The sequence below is a fragment of the Agelaius tricolor genome, unplaced genomic scaffold (genome assembly GCF_023055355.1).
Source record: "Agelaius tricolor isolate 1412-34295 unplaced genomic scaffold, bAgeTri1.0.p SCAF_16, whole genome shotgun sequence".
Classification (NCBI taxonomy): Eukaryota; Metazoa; Chordata; class Aves; order Passeriformes; family Icteridae; genus Agelaius; species Agelaius tricolor.
This window is the reverse complement of record NW_027269276.1, coordinates 10,640,257-10,663,228: the sequence shown is the minus strand read 5'-3', so window position 1 is coordinate 10,663,228 and position 22,972 is coordinate 10,640,257. Positions and strand designations below refer to the sequence as shown.

The 22,972-nt window shown below is 39.1% G+C and overlaps 1 protein-coding gene across 4 annotated transcripts in view; it reads right to left on the bottom strand.

The window, feature by feature from the left end:
- Positions 1-22,972, bottom strand: part of FBN1 (fibrillin 1) — a 144,560-nt gene that overhangs the window by 80,086 nt on the left and 41,502 nt on the right. For all 4 annotated transcript variants that reach the window (XR_011681475.1, XM_071441490.1, XM_071441492.1 and 1 more), the window contains exons 7-10: positions 12,813-13,010; positions 9,447-9,572; positions 4,888-5,013; positions 604-762 (exon numbers count right to left, since the gene is read on the bottom strand). Coding sequence is in view for 3 of the 4 variants with exons in the window: in XM_071441490.1 (XP_071297591.1) it covers positions 604-762; positions 4,888-5,013; positions 9,447-9,572; positions 12,813-13,010 (609 nt within the window). In the remaining variant the exon portion in view is untranslated. The remainder of the gene's footprint in view (positions 1-603; positions 763-4,887; positions 5,014-9,446; positions 9,573-12,812; positions 13,011-22,972) is intronic.

The following is a 22,972-nucleotide window of genomic DNA, read 5'->3' as shown; positions in this document are numbered from 1 at the left end:
TTAGGTCTCCAGTCCTAAACAATCTCAAAATCGGCTTCCCTCCAGTCCCTCATACTTAGTTTAACAATCTTCTCCCTCACCATCTTCTCTCAATTCAATGATACATTATCTGAGGATCTCAATACCCAAGGAGACAATAAAGAATTTTGGTAGCAGAGAGAAATCATCTTCTGCGTCAAATTTCAGGAAACATATGGCACCTCAGAAAGCTTGTCATGAGGAAGGAAATCCCTGTTTCCCAACGAGAATGAAAATACAGAGGAATTGGGGATGCATTAAAAGGGTCTTGAGGAAGTAATTTGATCTTGAAGAGGATTTTGAAAACAAATCTGAAGCAGGTAAGGTCAGAATAACTTGACTAAAAAACAAGCAACAAATAATTCTTTCTGTCTGCTTGCCCTCCTGGGTGTCCTGAGCACTCTTCTATACAGGAGGCTTTGCTTGAGCAGGGGAGTTGGACTAAACAATCTGCCAAGGTGCCCTTCAGCCTCAACCATTCCGTGTAGCTCTTTAATGAAAGCATTACAGCTAAAAATCCAACCAAAAGGAAATGACTGCCAATTCAGCTGAGGCACGCTGAGCGGAGCTCGGGCGGGTTCCTACCGGTGGATCGGATGGGGCACATCTCCGGAGCGGCGGCGGGCGCAGGTGACCAGCAGCGGCCGCTGTCACAGCAGCACTGCATCTTGGACAGGGGCTGCGGCAGCTGGCTGCCACAGCGCCCGTTGCTCAGCGTGGAGTAGCAGAATCCAGGGCGCACGTCTGCAGAGAGAGGGAAATGGATGGGGGACCGTCAGTTCGACCAGAAACGAGGCTTTCAGGAAAGGGAAGGGATCCATTTTTCTGGAGTATTTGTATTATCAATGGCATAGCCCTTGCAACATGACAGGAATCAGAAAAACAAAAAATCTTGACAATATTTGGGCTGCTTTGGACTCAAGCGTAACCTGTGAGAAAGCAGCAGTGAAATATGGAGCTGCAATGCATTAAAGGATGCAAAAATGCAGTAAAAACATATATTCAGTATGTAACAACCAATGCTTCCATGGCCCTAAAGAAAAATTGCAGTGTCATCTTTATTAAAGATAGGACCAGATCAATTAAGTCTTGATTTGAAAGCACTGACACACAGCAATAAATTCACAGCATTACAATTCACAAAGCATTAGTTCATTTTTCATTAGTCATGGCTTCCCCAGCTGAAGTATGTAGTGATTTGACAAGATATAGGCTTGCAGGCAAGAAAGTGCAACACAGTTTTAACTGGTGCAATCACACTGTTTATGGAGATCTGTTTCCTGTCTGAAAGGGTAAGCATGTGCCGTACAAAGAATGTCCTGTACCCAGATTTTATATACTCAGCTCTGTGCAATGTTGTTAGAGATAGCTCAGCTTAGAGAAGGACAAGAAAATGTGCATGGGATTAAAAAAAAAATCATAAAAAATAATCTTGTGATACCATCTGAAGCTTTGAGGAATTGTTTCACAATATGTCACATCATGTCAAACTCAATATAAGCTGTAATGTGATTTGACACTGCATGATAAACCAGACCAAGTTTGTTTCTAAAATATACAAATAGTTGCTGTCAAAATGTAGTGGAAAAAGTTGCAGATCTAGTCTTACAACAGCAGACATCATTCCCTAAAGAAACAGTACCTCAGTTACCCAGGGCCTAGTGGATTCATCTGTCTAGTACCAGTGCTTTCCAGAATTCACTAGTGGCATGGTTTGACACTGGCACAATGCCAGTGCCCCCATGAGAATACCCTCTCCCTGGTTTCTGCTGTGAGATGTGACCAGGAATAAGCAAAGCAGGCTCTCACTAAGGGAAAAAAAATATTAACTAAGCTACAAGGGAAAGGAAAAAAAAGAAACACACAAGGAAAATGAAAACATCACAAATACATCTCCTCCTCTTCCCTACTAAATTCCCAATACAATACATCCCCTAAATCATTGACTCTCGGTCTGGCACCACTTTTCAGAATACTCAATCCTCAGTTCATCAAGAGGAGGAGTCCTTCTTGTGCCAATGGTGACCTCTTCCTTTCATGTCCAGTGCTCTCACTACTGAACACGGACCAGAGCTGCTTCTAGGGTGGACTTTTAAGGATGCTTCGTCCCACTCCAAAAAGGCACAGTCCCAACTTTGGGACATCTGTCCCCCCCATATTTTTCACCCCCTGGGGCCGAGGGGTACCCACACCGAACCCTCTTGGTCCTGAGGCATTGCCTCCCCCTAGAATGCAGTCTCTGACAATACAGCTAAAAGAGTCAGTTGGCCTTTATTTCCAAGCTTTATTTAGATCACTCACACTATCCTATGATGGAAACCTGAAACAGAGAACAAAAAAATCAGGTTTCTGTTTTGCTGCTGGTTCTCTATTTTCTCCTGGTGCCCAGCTAAACTGCCACACATATTTACTCCTTCATCTACCCTCTTAAAAATCAAACAGAACTCCTTGGAGTTGAAACTGTTCTCCACTACCTCTGGAGAGATATTCAGTGGTTTGGAGTGATGGTGGGGTGGATGGGAAGAAGGAAAGAATCTAACAGACCTGATCATCATCTTTTGTAATTGCTCCTTCTCCATTTTAGTCAGTACCAAGTTTTGAAACATTTAAGAGTAGTTATGGAAAGTGGAAAAGGAATCTACATGGGATCTGTGCAAGTACACAATGTGCCATGAAGAGATAAGCACACAGCAAACACCTTTATCTACCTACAATTATAAGAGTGTGTCCAAAACCCACAACATTTTCAGAAAAAAAATTCAGCAATTTTATGAGAAAAATACCAAATCCATATTCCTAATCAGAAGGCATTATTCTTATTTTTCCCTCTTCTGCTCCAAATGGTAAAAACACACAAACCAGGACAAGAACAGCAGGAAATTACCTTTATCTGTTTCAGTTATCAGTATTTATTGTTTTTACAAAAAAATTATAGTCTTCTGAAAAGGCAAAAAAATCACCATGAGAATAAATGTCAATAAAAATGTGTCTCTCAAAAAGAAAAAATGTAAAAAGAGGCCATCAAAAAGTAACACAGACCAAACAAATTTATGCCAGTTGGAAGTATGGGCTAGCAACTTTCTTCACTGCACTTTTCATGCACTTGGGATGAGATGCCCTGCTCTTGTTTCTGCTCTTCAGCTCTAAGAGACAATATCTTTGCTTTTTCTATTCTTAAGATTTGTAATAATGGAGCTCCTGGTGCATCCTTTGGATATCTGGCCCCAGTGCTGCTGAGCTGGAGTCCCCTAAGGGATACATTTCTCAGAAGCATTTCCTCCTCTCTAACAGAACAGACACGTCCAGCTAACACTTTTCACTTAAGACAGGCATGTTGTAATTAAATCAAGATTACATGTTTTGCCCAGCACTAACATAGATCTGGGCTCTGTCCCTGTGAATATGGCAAGAATGTGTCTGCAAATTAGACAAGAATCCAAAATATCTGCAGACAATTGATAGTGCTTCCCATTTAGCACATTTTGCCTTGAACACAAACCCAAAATTTCAATGATGGCTCATAGTCTGACATATTATTTATCATACCTTGTCACCATTTAAAATTCCAATTCTTCAGCTGAATTACTTCAGCCTACAAGTGCAGGGGGTAAAAATGCTGAGAAATGCAAGAATATTACATGGGTCTGAATGTTGAGCTGCCTTGACAGAGTGGTGACTACAAAAAGTAAAAAGCAAATGCAAATTGTGCATCTCTAGAAAATTTTTGTTATGGAAAGGTAAATCTTGCTCACAAATATTAAGTACAGGTAGCAATCAATGATTTAATGATCCATAGCAATTTAGAAGCTATTAATCTGAAGCAATAAAAGCAACTCCCACTGGCATTTTAAGTGTACAGTATGGATCAAATCTACAGGAAAGCTATTCTTGATGATGGCAGGAAAGCAGTTTGTTTCTTATAGCCTGCAGAAATCGAATGGCACCATTCAAAATTAATCATAACCCCAACTACTTGCAGACCTCTTGGAAAGTTAGTACTATTTGGTATTGATCTCTGAACTTTGGGATTCTTTCCAAAATTATTTCCTACCAAAGGTACTAACCAGGATGTTGTATTGGTTCCTAGCGCTGGCACTGTGTAAGAACCATTAAATAAATATGCTAAAACTGAGGAAATAAACCTTTCATTTGATTTTTGCTCAAAATTCAGCACTGGCACTGAAAAAATAAATTACTGCACAAAAATGAGAAAAAAACCAATTAATTAACTACTCGACCTGCCTCAGAGCAGGCTGTAATGCTTCTGGGAAGCATTAACTGCTAACACTGTTCTTTCAGGGCTTTGGCACTGCAGTGGTAATCATTTCATTCACAAAGCTCTCTGGTTCCCAGTCCAGCCTTTGGAAGATGGGCTCTGCTCTACCACAGTGGAAGCCAGAGAGAACAGCTCTGCCAAATCATCAACGTCATAAAAGCACATAAAAATATCCCATACTCAGTTTATCACATTACTTCCTTTAATGACAGGCCTGCAATAGGGTTATAACAGTTGGAATGCAAATTTGCTTTTCTAAATGAGTGCTGAATATAAAACAGACTAAATTAAAGACAAACATGAGAGCAACAATACCAAAGAGACCTTTAAACAAGTTCTAAGGCAACAAATATGACATAACAGAAAAGCTGCAGTAGAAAAATAAGAGGTCTCAAAGAAGATCAAAAAAACAACTATCCTGCAAATGGAAAACTCATTTCAGAATACATATACAGGCATGTGATGTACTTCTACATAAAAGAAGGATTTCAAGTTCCCAAGTTGAAATATGTTTCTGACACATTGTTGCCCATTCCTGATATTAATGAATTGTTATAACACCTACTGTCCTATTTTCACAGGATTCTACTCACCTATGCATTTTAAGCCATCAGGAGCTGTATAAAACCCTGGAGGACACTTGCAGAAGTAACTGCTAACTGTGTTTGAACACTCTCCTCCATCACAAATTCCAGGAATGGTGCTACATTCATCGATATCTTTAAGACAAAAAGAGATGCAGAGGCAGGTTAGCTAAATTAGTTTTGGCACAAGAAAAGGTTTTAACATTTTATAATTAATAGTAATAATCAAATTCAGGGCATAATCAGTAGTTTTCAGGGCATAATCAGTAGTTTTGAATTAGCAACTTTCATTAGGCATCTTATAAACAGAAATGAAACAGAATCTAAAAAATATTGCATCTGCAAATTTAAAATACAGTACCTGTAAACTGGAAAAGTTTTACTGCTTAATATGGATGGATGAACATCTTAAAACTGCAGAAATTTCCTAATTCTAACAAAACTGTAACTCATCTAGTCTGAATTCTGCATACTAGAATGAAGAAAACTGCACTGGGACCAGAGTGCGAGCTGTGTAATGACCACAGTGATCAGGAGCTGAACCATTCTCTCCTGGTACACACTGAGGCACAGCCTCTCCTGGTACACACTGAGGCACAGCCTCTCCTGGTACACACTGAGGCACTGCTTCAGGGCAGACTCACAGGGACATGAACCACCCACTGAACTGCCTGTCCTTACTGCACTCGGGTTTCTCTTGGAAATACCCCACACTAAAGCACTGACAACTAGGTATTGTTCAGCTAATGCAATCTGACAGGATTACAGCTCAGACCAAGATGACTGCAGGCAACAAAAATCATCTTCTCTTTCTCCACTAAATCAATGTTCAGAAATTTCAACAGGTTTCTAGAGTGTAACCAAAATATCTACTGCAGAAGCTAGGCAGTGTCCGTAATTCTCCCTACATTTTGTCAGTGATTTTAAAATAAAGTTTCCATATCATGATTGTCCCCACTAACGAATCTCAATCCATATACTAAATCATCATCATAGATACAATGTAAAATATTTTTCAAATCTGCAGGGAAAAAACCTAACAAATTTTTACAACTCATCATAGCTGCACAGAGGGAACTTGAAGGGTTTTTTCCACAGCTAGTTTATATAAGCTACAGTTATGTGAATAACGACCTATGTCAGCCCCAAGTGCTCCTTAATTACCAGCAGTAGCCTGCCTGGGATGTGTAGTTACTTTCTCCTTGGCTTCCAGTGACTGTCCCAACAATGCAGCTGTATCTAATTAGCACTGCCCTCATCTCCTAGGAACCTGGAGTTCTGCTGAGCTTAAAAACAGCTCACTTTTTTCCATGGTACCTACAAGAGGAATTGGTCAAAGAGACCAGAAAAGGAGGTTTTTCTCTAGACTGATCAATGACATCTGCTTTTCACAGCATCTACAATCACCCAGCTGCTCTCCTGACAGGGAGCATCCAGCTAGAAATAATGGCATCAGAGGACTCTACCCAACCTCTCCTCCAGAGATCTACGAAAACACAGACACATGACTGTAATAATGATTTCACCAACCACAAAAATTTCTGAGAAGAAACACTTCAACACCACCCAACAGACCAAGGCAAGGAGTGAATAATACTGTAGTCATTAAAAAGGACTGGAAGAGTTTAATGTAATGCATAAATTGGAATTTGGCCCCAACAGATGGGGGAACACCCAAAGTCCCACAGGACCATTAATGAGCATTTTAGCAAGTAGAAAGGATCTCAGCTCTACTTCTTCTGTGAAGACAGTAATATAAAAACTAACAACTCCTGGTCTCCTAGGTAAAGAAAGGGATGCTGTAATATTTTTATGGCCCCTTGCCTTTGCAGGAAAGAAGTGGAGGGACTGGGATGGCACACAGATAACCCAAGTTTGCAGACTCAGCCATCCTAAGTGGAGCAGGGCCCTGGGTCCCCTGTGCACATATTCTTCCCCAGCATCTTGCTGGTTGTCCTGATGTGGGTCACATTCCTCACTTGGGTGTGTGAGAGGGGTGTGACCTTTTTTTCACTGCTACTTCAAGGATGTTGCCAAAGACTCGAGTCCGAGTGCCCTGGGAGCACTGCTAAGAGACTTCTGGCTTCTGCTCCAAGATTATGCACCACAGGAGTCCCACAGGTCTCAGTGACAAAAAATGTGGAAATTGAATTTTGGTCTGAATAAAGCCCTTAATTAACAGAGAAAAATGCAATCGTAACTGGATCAGATTCAAGCATTTTCTGACTCAAATTCACCAATGTTTATCTTAAAGTCAGTGTTGCCACTGTTTATATAGAGTCCGACCTTTTTAAAAGCCAAATCATCACTCTTTATTCTAGGGTTGAGCCTAACTCAAACAGTATTTCACTATTTATCTTAGTGTTGACATCCATATAAGCAACATTGTTGTTGTTAAGTATGTGAGTTTTACAAAGGTAAATATATTTGATTTACTTGCAGACTTAAATGTCACTCCAGGAAAAGCTACTCCCCAAGTCACCACAAAAAATAGAATTTACCTCAGCAGTAATGCAAATTGAAAAGAAATGGTTATATCAAAGTGTGAAATAATGTAGCAGTTAAAATACAGATTTCCACCAGCTATGCTAACAAAGAGAACCTTGGCCAACCCCTCCCCTTTTCCATCTTGTTGATTCTCTACCTGTCCTTGACAATTGCTTTTATGATCTTACCTTAATGGAGACCCCCTAAAAAACCAGTACTGAAATTCAGCAGGTAGCTCCCAGTTGAACTAAATCGGTGACCAAGGACATGTTACAACTGCTAGAAGTCCTACTTGCTAAATACAAAGCTAAACCAAGCAAACAATCAGATGTTATTCTTTGTGTATCAGAATTAATTAAAGCTAATTACTGTGAACAAAAAGACTTGTCTTATATTAACTTATAGAATTCAGAAGATAATTTAGAAAGAACAAGACAGATGGGCTGTTGTTGCATGATCATGCTTTTAAATGTTGTGTTTCTATCTTATTTCATGCCACTGGTATAAAGGTGGTGCTTTTAATTCTTTAAATTGTATTAATACCTACACAGTTTCAACTAAAATTGCTTGGTACATACAATATGAAGATGTACTGCAAGTAACTCTCTGTCTGCAGAGATTCAAAAATCAACGGGTATGAATTTGAAGAAGGAAAAATTCACCTGATCTTTGTAGCCTGGAGATCACTGCAAAGGGATTTCACAAAATGGGGAGGAAATTTGTGGCAGGATTTGGGAACACAGCAACCTACACCAGGTTCTTGAGTCAACTTCCTTTAATGTTAGCAAGTGCAGGCTCTTAGGTGGTTGTTGTTTGGGGTTTTTTGTTATTTGGTTGTTGGTTGGGGGTTGTTTTTAAAATGATTCAGCAATTGAAAAATACCATCAAAATGTTTATGAGATGCAGCCTACAGCTCTCAGCTTTTCATGTACTAATACTTAACAAGGCATATGTTCAGTCTCTCCTATTCACCACATTCCTGGTACTTCATCCACAGAATGAAACACTTGCAATGTTGCTCTATTCTAAATGTAGGTTACATTCTGCCAAAATCATTGGCAGGCAATATGTAAACCATGCTGTGTACAAGCTCTTCTGAAATTGCTCTCCCTAACCTGCAAATAAATTATAAAGTTTTGCCTAAAATAGCTATTTTTCTTTTGAAAGAGTAATTCATAATTCTTCTAAAATGACTAAAAAGTTTTGAGTGCTTTTTAAAGGGAACTTGATGCAAGAAAGGATGGTGAATGCACACCTTCCTCTCACAAATACTTTTATTGTACTGTAAGTTGGCATTCCAAAATCACTAGCCACTTATGAAACTTGTCTACTCAAGCTAATTTTAGTCTAATGACTGAAAGTAGAATCAGTTGCAAGAGTTTAAACATTATCTGGACTTCACTGTAAATACAAATCAATAATGTGCAACTAACACATTTTAGTACTATGTTCCTTATCTACTCAAAATTCTCTTAAAGCAAAGGAGACATCTATACTTGATTATTACATTAGAAAGAAAAAAATCCTATCAAATCACAGTAAAAAAATAGCATGATTCCATAATCACACAATGCAAATTTCCACACTAATATCTAGCACCTGATGTACACCCAAGTTAGGATGACTAGTAAGTGAAGATAAAATGTTTGTCCTTCTGTAAGATATGCAACTGTAAGGCTGAATTTAAAGCACAATCCAGCAGCCTTCACACAGCAGCATCCAACTCTCTCTTATGTTAAATAGATTCACCTGAGTAGGTAGGAATGTGTTGAATCTTTCACTCATATACACCTTTTGGTCAAAAGATCCACAAAGAAACATGTGCCTCAAGCATTTCTAAAGCAACATATCAAGTCTGAAATGTTACATGAATAAAAAGGCTATAAAAGTTGCAGGGCCAATATTTAACGTTCTCTGGTTTGGGAGAAAGCACCCCTATTGGTATTTGTTGTGAATAATGCTACCTGCAGGCTCAAGGCAGAAGAGACAATAAGTTTGTAACAAACTGTTAAACAAAGTTGGTCCTCCAAAAGAAGACACTCCTCCTTCTACTTTCAGAAGAAAGTTCTAGAAGTTCTTACCGTCACATTTTTGTGTTACTTCATTAAACTTGTGTCCAGCTGGGCATTTGCACTCAAAAGATCCAACAGTATTAATGCAATTTCCCCCTTGACAGATCCCAGGGATGGCTTGGCATTCATCCACATCTGTGATATAAAAAAGGAAAAAACACCCACTTTTATTTCATTTCTCAAGAACAGCCATAATAATTTGTCTACACAGAAATGAAATATGCCTAAATCCGTTCTTCACCCATCATAATATTATGATACTTGCTTGGGAAGACAGACACTAATTTTGTAATTACTCTATGCAAAGTATGATTAAGTACAGTAAATATTTTCTGCAAGAAATCACATGGTTATTATTGTTACAGACATTAAATATCTAACTGCTATTGCTTTGTTTTTCCAAAACATCTGGGGAATGGTGTGCAGAAAACACAGCCTGCCAGAACTAAAGTTTCTTTGAAGTGTCTAAAGCTGGTCACCCAAAATCACTTGCCCCCTTGAAAATCTTGGCAACTCCATACAGTGCTGAGGCCACCAGCATAGAAGAGCAGTTGCAGTGTGCATGGAAGGGGCCTCAGGGAGAGGCACAGCAACTGCAGAGTCATTTCTGATGGAAATTATTAACTTGACACTCCAGCGAGATCAGCACCAATGACATTAGACTGTGGTTAGGATTTGACTCAAAAAGTTTCATAGCCATAATTAATGTTTCAGGAGGAATTATTAATGACCTGCTTAGACATACATAGATTTGAGGGGGATTTTCCCTATTATTTTTCTTTCTTTGTTTTTCATTTTTTCAACGAGGAAAATGAAACAACAAAGATGATATCACAGGCTAGGTAGTAAGCTCAAGACAAACATTTTTCAAGAGGCCCCAGTTTGTGGCCTCACAATTATTTTAGCACAACAACATGTGTGTCGTCACTTAGCTGCAGAAGTGTTGCCATGGCTTAATAACAGCTACAGAAAGGAGGCTGATGGAGGTGGAGGAGTGGCATTGCAATAGGACACTGGGGAAGTCTGGCTCACTGTCCCCAGGGGCTGCCCTGTCTCTGCTGCTCAGGAATTCCTTCAGGAGCACAGAGCACTCCACTCAGATTCCCCCATCTCCTCGGGAGAACCAGCTGCTGCTGCTAAAAACTGGTTCCTTGAGTTCCTGGGCTTCACACTGACATAAGTTTCAATGCAGGGACACAAGCTGAAGGAGATGATGCCTTCAAATCTCTCTTTATAAAATCCCAGAGACACTGCTGTAATGTGTCTTGAAGTCTGAAAAGCCAAGTATTATGTCTGTACAAAAGGCTGAGAGGCAAAGTTCCCAGGAGCCACAAGGAGGAAGTCTCAGGAAGGCCAAGGAGCGTATCTGCACCACATGGCAGGGTGCTCTGTAAAGACCCCTGGCTGAAGGGACCCAGGGCAGGGGCAGCAGCAGCAGAGCTGTCCCTGGGGAACCGCTGTGCTGGGAGGTCACAGAATGAGCACAGCCTCAGCAGCCTCACAGCTGCTGGGACTCGAGCTACAGCAATGGGCTGGGCTTTAGCAACAGCAATCAGCCAGACGTCATGGCACTGCACTGAATTAAAAAACCTCAAAAACTAAAGAAACAGAAGTCATGCCTCTGAGTCATGATGTCTGTTTCAAAATCCCACCTTTTGGTTTTATTTTTCTTCTTTGTATCTTTAACAATCTCAGCTGTGATATTAATTTAACTTTCTGCCAAAGTCAAAATTTGGGCAGTGATATTCTATTTACTTTTGAAAATAACCTTGCCCGCCCTCACTATTTCTTTACTTTTTTTTTTAACTTCCCCACACAATAATAATGATTTCTTTTTCTCTTCAGAGAACCTGGATTTTATTTAACCTGTTTTCGTTTATTTAGATTGAATATGGATGTGAAATCTCTGAAACGCCTTCAGTCTGAATGGATGCTATCTGATTTCAAAAGGATTTCATACAAGTGCATGAAAAATAAAGCTAGCATGTGATTCCAAAAAAGATGTGTTGAAATTAAAAATGCAATACTTAAGAAGGGAAAACTGGAAAATGCAAGTCAAACATATTGGGCCAAAACTCTGTTGGCACCACATACAGATCAGCATCAATGTAGCTGCTTGCTAAGAAATGTGCAGTAAGCAGAATTATCCTTATTCCAAACTGCACAAACCCATTGGAGAGTTCACTGCAGCTTTCCCATGACACAAACAAGAGGGATATAACTAGGTGTGGCATAACTTCAGGGGTGTGGGCCACATATTTATGTACATAAGCTTTCAAAAGTGTCCAGAATCTCAGTTCACAGATTCCTGCACAACTTAGTCCTGACCTTTACAGTGAGAGGGGGAACATAATCACTGAGGTCAAAATATGGGCACTTCATGCAGTGCACACAACCACGTTGTCTATCTTGAAGTTCATCAAGTCTGTCTGCAGGCACCAGCCATGACTTGGCATGCGACAGAGGGTATCTACATCTTTAATGCAATGGAATGCCTTGAAGTCCCTTCATAGGAATTTCATGATTATATAAAATTACTCATAGATTTATAATCTTTATCTTCTCTATTTTCAAAAATATTGTAACTTATTAGAAAACATTAGACAGATTGAAATAAACTGGCCCCAAAGATATGGTGCTGGGAATGTATAATCCACATCAGTTTAATACATAGTTGCCCCTGTTAACTTTCTCCTGTTTCCTGTCAGACATCCAGACAATAAAAGAATTTATACAGCTGGAAGTATTAGAATAAAAGCCAAAAGCAGTGTAAGGACTTTCTACAGTAAGGCATGCTCTGAAAGAAGTAAGCAACATCTGGGTGGATTTTATGATTTGAAACAAATGCAAATGCATTTCCAAAATTGTATAAAATATATAATAAGGCATTACAAATGGCACGACAGGCACTTTTTTCCAGGTCAAAGCAGTGGAGCTCAAGAGATAAGACATCCAAGCTGAATCCAAGTTACACAACTTTTAGCTAAAAAATCTCACACCAGGTAACTGGGGCATTATTGCCACAGATTGACGTTTGCATGTTCTGAGTGCTCTCTGAAAGAATAAATTCCTCCACAGAATGATCAGGTGGTACACTCAGAAAAACACCATTACAGAATCAAGGGAAAGCACTGCTGGCAGTGAGAAATTCATTAAGATGCTGGCTGCTCTCACATGGCCTGAGTTACTAATGTACTCACTTGAACATCAGGCACTCACTGAATCATGAAGTAATGCATCTGACAGTGTTTTTCCATTCTTCACACATATAGCTGAGAATGGCTTAGGACAGGTTATTCACAGCAGCGTAACTCAATTAAGATTAATCCAGTAACAATTTCAGCAGCTTTTGGGGAAGCTGTGCTGGTAACTTACCTTGACAGGCCCCCGTTCGAATGTTTGGAATGAAGCCTCGGCGGCAGGGATGCGGCTGGGCAGGGCACATCTCACAGGGGTGGCCCCAGGCTCTCCCAACAGTTGCACAGCACAGAGTTTTTGTGCAGACAATTCCACTGAGCTGGCCCTGGCACATCTGGTTGGTCACCAAAGTGAAGCAAGGGCCGGTCCTGTAATCTGTGCCAAAAACAGGAAACCTGATCAGCTTCACAACAGAAATACACAACAAAACTCTTAATAAAGCAAAACAACCACATTTAGGCAGTTCTTTTTCACACAAATTGTCCACCAACCCAACAATTTATGTTTGAAGTGTTCTACAGAGGATTTTTTTCTCTCTCTTTAATTCAAGTCCACTGAAAACAAACTGTGACTATTTTACCAGCTATGTTATATCTGTAGGTCCCCTCTGCTGCTTCATTTAATCACTCATAATATTCCAAGGGTCTTTCCATCAGTTTCTTTTAGATATTCAGTGCATTAAAAAGAATACTGATAAAAGAGTTAGGGTATGTTTATTTCCACAAGTTGGATGGCTGGTCTCAAATGAGGCTCAAGGGAAGCAAATACAGACTACAGGAAGGTTTCTGAGGACAGTTTTCACTGCTATTCAGGCATATGCTGCACCAGATATGTGGGCAAGCTTTGCCTACAGCTGAATGGAGGGCATGTGAAACACATCTGCTTTGATTTGTCTATGGTAGGACAGGCCACAGCCAACAGACAGAATTGAACTAAGATGTTAACAAAACACCAGTAGGCTTCATTTTGTTCCACCCTCCAAGGGCAAATACCAAACAGTGGTAGTGCCACTCCTGCTGTCTCCTGGACATCCAGGGTGCACACTCCAGTTAATTCTTAGCAAGCAACTCTAAAATGCTTTTTTTGTTATGCTGCACCAGGACAGAGTCCAGCATCCTGTAAGCACAGACACCAAATTATGAACCTGTTGTTTCTTTGTACTGAAGTAGTTACACACCCTGAAGCAGTTATGCACCCTGAAGCCTGTCCTTCAATAAATCTTCGTGCCAAGCAGAGCTGGTGTGTCCATATGCTGTAATTCTGATAACTCATCAAGCCATTCTGATACAATTAATAAAATAGCTTACAGAGATATAGCAAACAATAATGCTATACTGCTACTGTTATCTTCATCAATTAGCATGATGGTATCAGAAAGGATATTGAGTTAGATCAAAGGACCTTTCTCTGATGAGCTCATACTAAGAGACACTAAATACCATTTATCCTTCATTAACTATGTATCACTCCAATAACTGCCATTCTATCTTTTGTCTGTTTAACCCACCTATAATCATGCAGATAATCTCTCTTCCTTTTAAAATACTGGATCAACAAAAATTTTCTTTCAGCCTCTGGAAATTTCTCTTGTATTTCCAATTCTATGGTGAATTAACCTTTGAGAACCCACTAACTATTTTCAGGCTCCCTGGTTAGCTAGACTAAGTGTATAAAAAGACCTAAATCCAATTCCTACTACTTAATTTCAGCTTTAAAGGTTAGCACATTTCAAGTATAAAATTCCTGTCCTATCCCCTCCAAACAGTACAGGTACATTTACCGAACACTTCTCCCATCCTCCTCTAGCAATTCCATCAGTCTCATCATGAAACAAGTCAGAATCTCTGATATCTCTCTTGCCCTTGAATACTTAATTCCTTATCATCATCTTAACTTTCTTTGGCTTGGTTTTTCTTATTGTGTCCCTTCATTTCCCATATGAATTTTCCACACTACAGCTTCTGTTAAGTTTTTCCCTAAATTAATACAAATAAATCATGATCAATTATACCTATCAAATAAAAAAATAATTTCCCAGATCGATTTTTCATCCTTGATCAAAATAAGAATATGTGCTTTACTCTATGCAAAACTCCCAATGCTGTAACTCCAAATATTAAAACAAGAGACAACAATTTCTTTAGAAATGCTAGAGTTTTGTGTTGGCAGCAGGAAATCTTCCGGGTACCTCCCAGAATGAAATCCCCCATTGTAGATTGTCCCTCTGTTGTTTATATATAGATGGGTTAGAAAGGAGTCGTTTTGTTCTCCGGCGCAGTGGGAGCACGCGTCAGACAGTACTGAATAACTCATCTTGTGTTTTATGGTAGGATGTGAATGGATCAGCATTTACAATTGTTTGCTTCCAAGCTATAAATGACTTAGCAGTGGCTAATATGGCTTAGAAATATGGTGAACCCAATGAAGTTAACTTCATAATCATGCAAGTCTCTCCAGCAGGTCTCAGTAACAAGATGTGGGTCAAATATGCACTCAAAACCAACCTAGCCCAGTTTGTTATTAATCAAGTTCATAACACTTCAGTATGGAGAATTACAGACTCAATTTTCACCAAATACTTTGCCTGGATAAATTTTACTCCTAATACTCAGTTTTCTTCTAAATACAGCTTCCCTTCTATTTTTTCAAATACAGTCTTCCACATTTTCACAACTAAGATTTTTTTTTCTCTACTCTTAATGAAAAATTCTAAAGGTCAAAAAACCCATATGAAAAAGATCATTTGAATGTACACACCAGCCTGAGGCCTCAGAGGAATCCACACATCAATTCATTTTTTCATACAGAGGCCAAAGAGAAAAAACTTTAAAATTAAAGTGTTTTAAATAACGCGTTTAAGATTTTTTACTTATTACAAGAAGAAGGCCTACAAGAAGAAAATGAGATTCTACTAACACAGTAGCAAAATGAAAAGAGGATATGAGCTTAAAACACCAATCTTTATTTTGTAGCATCAAAGTTTCCTTATACATTCATGTCATTTATGATTATTCAAACTACTTCAATAAGTAAAGCTCAAACACAAGGTACCAGTGACCAGTCAGGAGCTGGAAAGAGCTGAAAATATATCCAGAAAAGCGATTACACAATTTGTATGGGTTGCTTTTTTTTTTACTCAAGGATAACTTCAACTTAACTGAAGAATGTTGAGGCTTGAAATGATTTTAGTAAAATGATTTAAGATGTGTGACTGGTAATTCAAATCTTTTGAGTCACTTGTAATGCAAACTTCGGCACGTGCAAGCAGCCCTCAGTAAGGCAGTAGCCACCATTATCTAACAATTTTATCTGCTTCTTTAGATACTACTTAGCTATTTTGATAAGAATAATTCCACAGGGAGCTTCAGACAACACAGAAGATGGTGGAAACTGTAAAACCACGTTACATTCATATACTGTCAGAAGAGCAAGAGGGCAATAGAATGACACTGGTTTATACCACACAACAATTCGGCTTATTAATTCCACCACAAAGAATCAAGATGCATTTTGATCTAGAGCTCATTCCTATTTCAATCAGAACCATCAAATAATTTTAGTTATCTTTTCAAAAGATACTTCATATTCTTAAAAGCAGCAGAGAGGCTGCTGAAATATGTAGTCCTGGCAGGCTTTGATCAAAACCAAGCACAGCAATAACAATTATTCCAAGTAATTCTGGACAGCACCAAAGAGACTACAAGCACCAGGACAGTGCAAGACCTCTGGCACCAGACACACATCTTAAGCTCCTAGTTCACAATAACTTCTGCTTCGTTTCAAGCACAATATAGTTTTTAATGTAAAAATAAAGTTCAAAACTGTTGCTAACTAATGGAACCTAATGCTAGTGCAAGGAGGCTGGTTAAAATGGGGTCCCTCTATCCTCTAGGATTCACTATAAATATCCTGAAAAGAGTTCTTGATGTTTCAAGTTAACAGCCTGATTTTGCAAACTGGTAACCACCTATTAAGGGAGGTTGACAGACTCCTTCATCTCTCTTAAAAAGAAATGAAAATTGAATGAGTGCAAAGGTCAAAGTATGAGACTGTAGCAAGCCAGCATTTATCTGATCATGATCAAGATCTCATTACAGAAAACAGGAAAATGCCACCTCCTCTTGCCATCACAGAAAAATGGCTAATGCTAAAAAGAGTGGGGTTTTTCCAGCCCTCCACACACAGCATGCCCCAGTCACACAGTACCCTGGGCTGCAGCACTGCCTGAGCAGCAAACCCAGCTCCTCCCAGCTGTCAGCACTTCACAGGGGAGAATTCAGCATGAACCCCTAAACACAGCCAAGACTGCTGTACAACTGAAACTCCCCACGGCAACACAAAGCAGCAACTTCCCTTTCTCGAGTACAGGGAGAAAGGGAGAGGGAAAGAAAGGAATATTCCATTATCATAAAATAATGAAAGAAAGGTCAGAAAGGGCTCTAAGGCAAGTGAAGTACCTTAAAGCTGATCATTAGTACAACTTATTTTCCTGCCTAGCAGCACTTCTGTTTCTGCTGTTTGAAGGCTTGTTTGGGTTTTTTCACCAGCTGGGGATAAAAGAGGGACATTGGAAGAGAGTCTGCACAGGGCAGAAATACCATCTCATCTCTGCCCAGGTGTGACCCACTGCACTTGGCAGCCTGTTCCACTGCTCAGCCACATGTCAGGAAAGGGAGTCACAGCCACTTGTACCTGAGAATGCTCCTTTGGAACCTGATCTCACACAGCCAAAGAATACACACACAGCTATACTGTCCATGGGGAAAAAACAGTGTCCATCACTGCAAGTTTCACCGTACTTCAGTCACTTCGCTCTCTTCAGAGAAGGTAGCAAAACACTTGAAGGTGATGGAGGAAACTATAATGGGCCTCATTTCTGAAGGCAGGATGTGCTGTGTCTGAAATGAGAACTTTTACAGTAAAATTCAAAGAATTGCAGAGAGTCTTGCCACTGACAGAAGAAAACAGTATGACCAAGCTGACTGTAGCAGTGAGCATCACCATAGCAGAGGTACAGAACACAAAGGTTTAGCACTTCAGGCTTAATTTCAAAATCAAAGTGATTCTAGGTACTTTCAAACATACTAAAATCTCCTGATTTTAGAGGACAGAGAGAACAAACAAAAGGCTCTACATACATGAACCTCATCAAAAGTTAATGCAAACCTCTGTGTGTCACTGTACAAAGAAAACGGGGAAGAGCAACAAGCTTGTAACTCCATCTTCACTTGCAAAATTTTCCTGTCAGTTGCTTGTAGACTTGAAATTATATTGATCATGAAATTATATTTTGCATACAAGATCTTACAACTTTTAACTTCTGATCAGAAAAGTGAATGACCATGCTCAGGGATGACCATGGGATAACTATCATTTACTTCCATCTTTTCTAATAGGGGACAGCCTCACATCTCAATTCACAGACCAAATCAAGACCAGACCCCAACACATTCCCAAGGTTAGTTCAATAAACTGAATTCCAACTATTTAAAAACTCAGACACAATAATGCTCTGTCCACAGGTGACACTGAAAGGCCAGTTGATAAATGCATCCAATCACAACACACTTTTCTTTCCACACAGACCATTTCCTTAAATAATTACTCACTGTTAAGCACTCCCTGTCCTCTCTTCCCCCCAGCCAGACACCATTACTCACCCCAGTCAAATCCCAATGTGTCATCATTGGAAAGTACATGGCAAAGATATCAGAGGGTGTTCAGAAGGAAAGAAAACAAAACTCTGTAAATATTTAAAAACTTATTTCCTATGATGTCTGACACTTCTTACCAACGAGGTTTGGTAGGTTTGGACGTGGTATGTGAAGAAATTATCACCATGCCACTTCTGTCTGCTCCCTTCCAGTGCCAGAGATGGTTTCACATATAAGCAAGACCATTTCCCAGCTGCTCCAGTGCACAGCACAGCACTGAGCTCAAATAGCTGAGATTTAACACTGGCTAGTGCTAAGATGTCACTGGAACTAGGGACTCAGAGTGCAACCATTCAAGCACTGCTTCTGGCAGGGATCTAAACCTGGCAGCAGAAATGTCTCAAACTACTACAGCTGTGCTGTGGACAGATCACAGCTCCAACTTGCTTCTCATTATTTTCACAAGAGTAAAAAATATCCAAGGAAGCATATCTAACACTGGTATCATAACTCTTTATTCTGTATTAGGCAGCCAAAAAGTTAGTTACTGCCTCATATAACCCAACTCCAGGAATATTACCCTTCAATTCATTAATGTGATGACCCCATTTCTTCATGTCTTCCTCACCTTTGCTTGCTGCAAATTGTTCTCATATATTGACTTGCTGGCACACTTCAGCTTAAATTTATTTTCCATTCTGTAAGCTGCTTCACAAATCCATTTCTGCACAGACGATCTGTTTAACACTTCTATCTAGCAAATATTATCTAGTCTTCCTAGGATACTGGTTAAAGAACTTTGAATTAATAGCTTACTAATAATATGAGACTAACATTATCACTTACATTTGATGCACAGAAAAATTCAGGCTGACTATTTTATAAAGTATGTTGGCAATCTATTTTCCAGAACAAATATACAACTATTTTTATGCCAATTTTGTTCTTGCAACTGACCCAGTTCTCAAAGTCTGTAGCTGAAAAGTAAAAACATTACAGTAATAAAATAAAAAAATACTGTTCAAAAATTATTATTACAGAATTGGAGTGATTTGTTGCACACATTTTAATCCAACATGCAGACTAAGCATTTCACCAAAATCAAAGCCTTAGCTCTGTTGTTCCCAATTATGTGCAGCAGCAATCCAAATACAGAAAATTGTTACCACATTTTATTCTTTTCCGTGATGAAGAAAACAGTAAGCAATGCAGCTAAATGTAGAATAACTTCTCATTTCTGAAGTCAGTTACCTGACAAACTCTAGCCTACCCTACTTTGCTATATAAGCTGCAAAGGACCATGTCTTTGCAGATTTTAATTTGTCCAATATCTTTCACAGGCTAGCAACAATTAAATAAAATTCTGACTTTATTTTCATCTCCCTTTCTGGTAAAAAGTAACTAGCTTTGGTGACATACTTATTGTCAAGACCAGATGATTATTAAGGAGAATGGATTCTACTACAGAACTTTGCACGTTTCACTTAAAAAGAACGAGTTGACTGAAGTTTATCGCCATTTTTTCAAAAGTGTTCTTAGGAGTGCCATGTTATAGAAACTCTCTTTACATACCACTAAATATTAACCATTAACTGGCATGGTAAAGACAAAGCTAGTAGATAAGCTCTGGGTATTTTTTTTTCTCTTTGGCTTCAAAAGACACTGACTAAAGTAACTAAGACTATCCAAACTTAGTGCAAACTATTTAAGAAAAATAGAGCCTAATGACTTACAGAATATTACATAGAGAGGCATCCAAAGAGAGGGAAAATGCTTTCAGACAATGCAATGTACAATTTAAAGAGAGACTGCTCACATTTACAAAGGAGATAAAGTGGTACAATACACTAGAAGTAACCTTTTCTAAAATGTAAATAGTTCTCTGCCGTGCCATGAAACAAAATGTAATTACAGAGCACCAGAACGGAACTCAGTCCAGAACAGAAAGATGGTTATAAATAAAAAGGGGAGATGGGAGGGAGAGAGGGAACTGATTTGCAGTGCTCAAGCTCAGTGAAACACAGCAGGAGCAAACATACAGCAGGAATGGAGAGAAGTCGACTTGCTTTCAGTGTAGGAAGGCATTAAGCGTAATAATGCTGGTTTGAGTGTTGCAATGAAATGTTAATGATACATGCACAAATAGCTTTTTTGGTCCTAACAGAACCCTGAACTTCTGGCAGCTCTTTAACAAGGTGATTAGAACATTCAGTATCTTTTACTCCTTTATAACAGGAATCATCAAACTTGTCTGAAGCAAGCTCCCTCTTTCCCATAATCCAAAAAGACCAGCACTGCTGAGAAATTATAATGGTGGAAACCTTCCACTGGATGAAAGGAAGGGGCAAACAGATTGTATCCCTGTAAAGACTCTTCTCCACATGGCAGACAGCTCCCTGGCCAAATTTCTTCAACCAGACACTCACTCAGGTTTTTGTATTCTCATATATATGCATTTTTGTGATATGATGATATGATCTTGGTGATGACAGACTTGATATGATGTAAATATTTTTTTTTTTTTACTAGTCTAAAGACTTTGGAAAAACTAATACTATTCTTCTTGTGTAAGGCTGTAACATAGAGTTTTATATTTTATACAGCCAGCTAAAAAGACATGAAAAATACTTGGAAAACAGTGACAACACAGACTATTTGATTTTTACAGAAATATTTTAACAATTATTTCACTTCATGGTTGCACAATAACCCACCAAAAATCTCAGGAAGCATTAAAAATGTAAGTCATAACATACAAGAATTGCTTCAGACACTAATACCTCACCTCTAACTCCATGGTGAAACACATCAACTACCTAATTGAAATACCATTCAACCCTCTGTGTTACAGGATCAGATTCCTTCCTCAATGAAACTGTGGCATCACTCTGTGTGTACACCAGTGTAATCATGACCAGAATCTGGATCATTTTGCATAACCACATATATGGGATTTGCATTAAGACTGTGGTCCAAAAATAAACACAGCAATAACATGCACTATTTAACTCTGAATAAACCTGAGATGTCTCTGTTGAAATGTTGCAGAATACATACCATAACTCTAGCATTATCACATGTATTCAATTTCTATTACTAGAAGTAATAGTAATTGAATACATGTATATAGTAATACAAGAAGGCAAATGATCCAATCTTGATTCCCCAGTTTTCAACTAAGCAAGTGTAATTTTATTAACTACATATTATACCCACCAATACAAAGTACATGAGATGCTAATACATGTGCTTCATTACTCATTATTGTTTAGTGCCTTCTGTCATTCCTGTCTTCATTGACCACTTGGTTGAAGGAGCCCTTTCTTTGCTTAGCACTAATGGGTGGATGTCCCCCAGCATCAGTAAAGGACAGGCCTCAAGTGACTGAGGACCCTCACATCTTTAATCTAAGATTACAGAAAATATTTATAACAATTGTCAATTAAACTCTTTGTAAAACCACATCAAAAGTCTGATTTTCCCAAGCAGTGAGGGAGTACAGAATAATAATATCTTAAAATGGGAAGGATGGTGATGGGGAGGGATATTAATCTACAGACAATTCTCAAACTGAGGGCTGAGCTCTCTTCTTACTTGCAAGCAGCCAGAGAGAAAAGCAAAAGGTCTCTACTGACTCCCATTAATGATGCAATGAAGAGCACTTTTTGGTTCTTTAACTTAAGTTAGTAATTAGTCATGAAGAAATACAAGTTTTACTAAAAGGCTTTGAATTACCATGAATACTCCAGATAAATATTGGAAAGGTTTCACACATTTACTGAAAGTGTAAGCAACTCCACGTTCTTAGCATATTGTTTAACACTTTTTAAGATATTAATAGCAGCTGTGCTGATGCCTTTGGCCTTTTCTCACTCATCACACTTGCTCTGTATACACTATTTTAGTCTAACAGATATTGCAAATCTATTTTTACCTCAGCACTGGAAACTGGCATCTCTTCTACTTGTTGAAGGGAATGTTAGGTCCTAAGTTTTCATTTGCCTGCACATGTGGGACAAATCATTAAAACTTGTAAACAGTCACCAGCCTGAGTGTCTTCAACAGGAACATTCAAGATCTAGGACTACAATCCTAGCACTTTTTTCTTTCCTGTCTGTTAGATAGAACTGCTTGGTTTTGTGGGTGCCCAGCCATGACATGCAGCATGCAGCCCAGGTTCCAGTTACAAAGGAAAGACTCACTGACTTTGATGAGAGAACAATCATTCAGTGAGGGAATCCCATTGTCTCTGACTGCATGAACACTCCCTCACACAGAAAGCAGCCAGTGTTTGGGGGGGCATTGGGGAAGAGAGACCCAGCCAGCTTCAGAGGCCTCTTATCAATAGCTGGGCCACAGTGGTTCAGCCAAAAGTGACACATTCCAGTGGTATTTTACTAATTATGTACTTACAAGGAATAGCATCAGAATCCTGGAAACTGCCATGTGTACTGAATGGTCCATTCCACTGATCACCATTTTGAATAATTTCTCATTTATTTTGGAAAACAATGTTTCTCTCACCTTCATGGTGCATAAATCCCATCAAAGCTGATGGGCTTTTTCCCATGACAATCACTGAAACTTATCTGTGTAAATGCACACAACATCTGGGATTAATGGTTTCAAATAATGGAGGTCCTGAAGTGGCCCAGAAGGGTTCAGCAAACAAGCCAGGTGTCT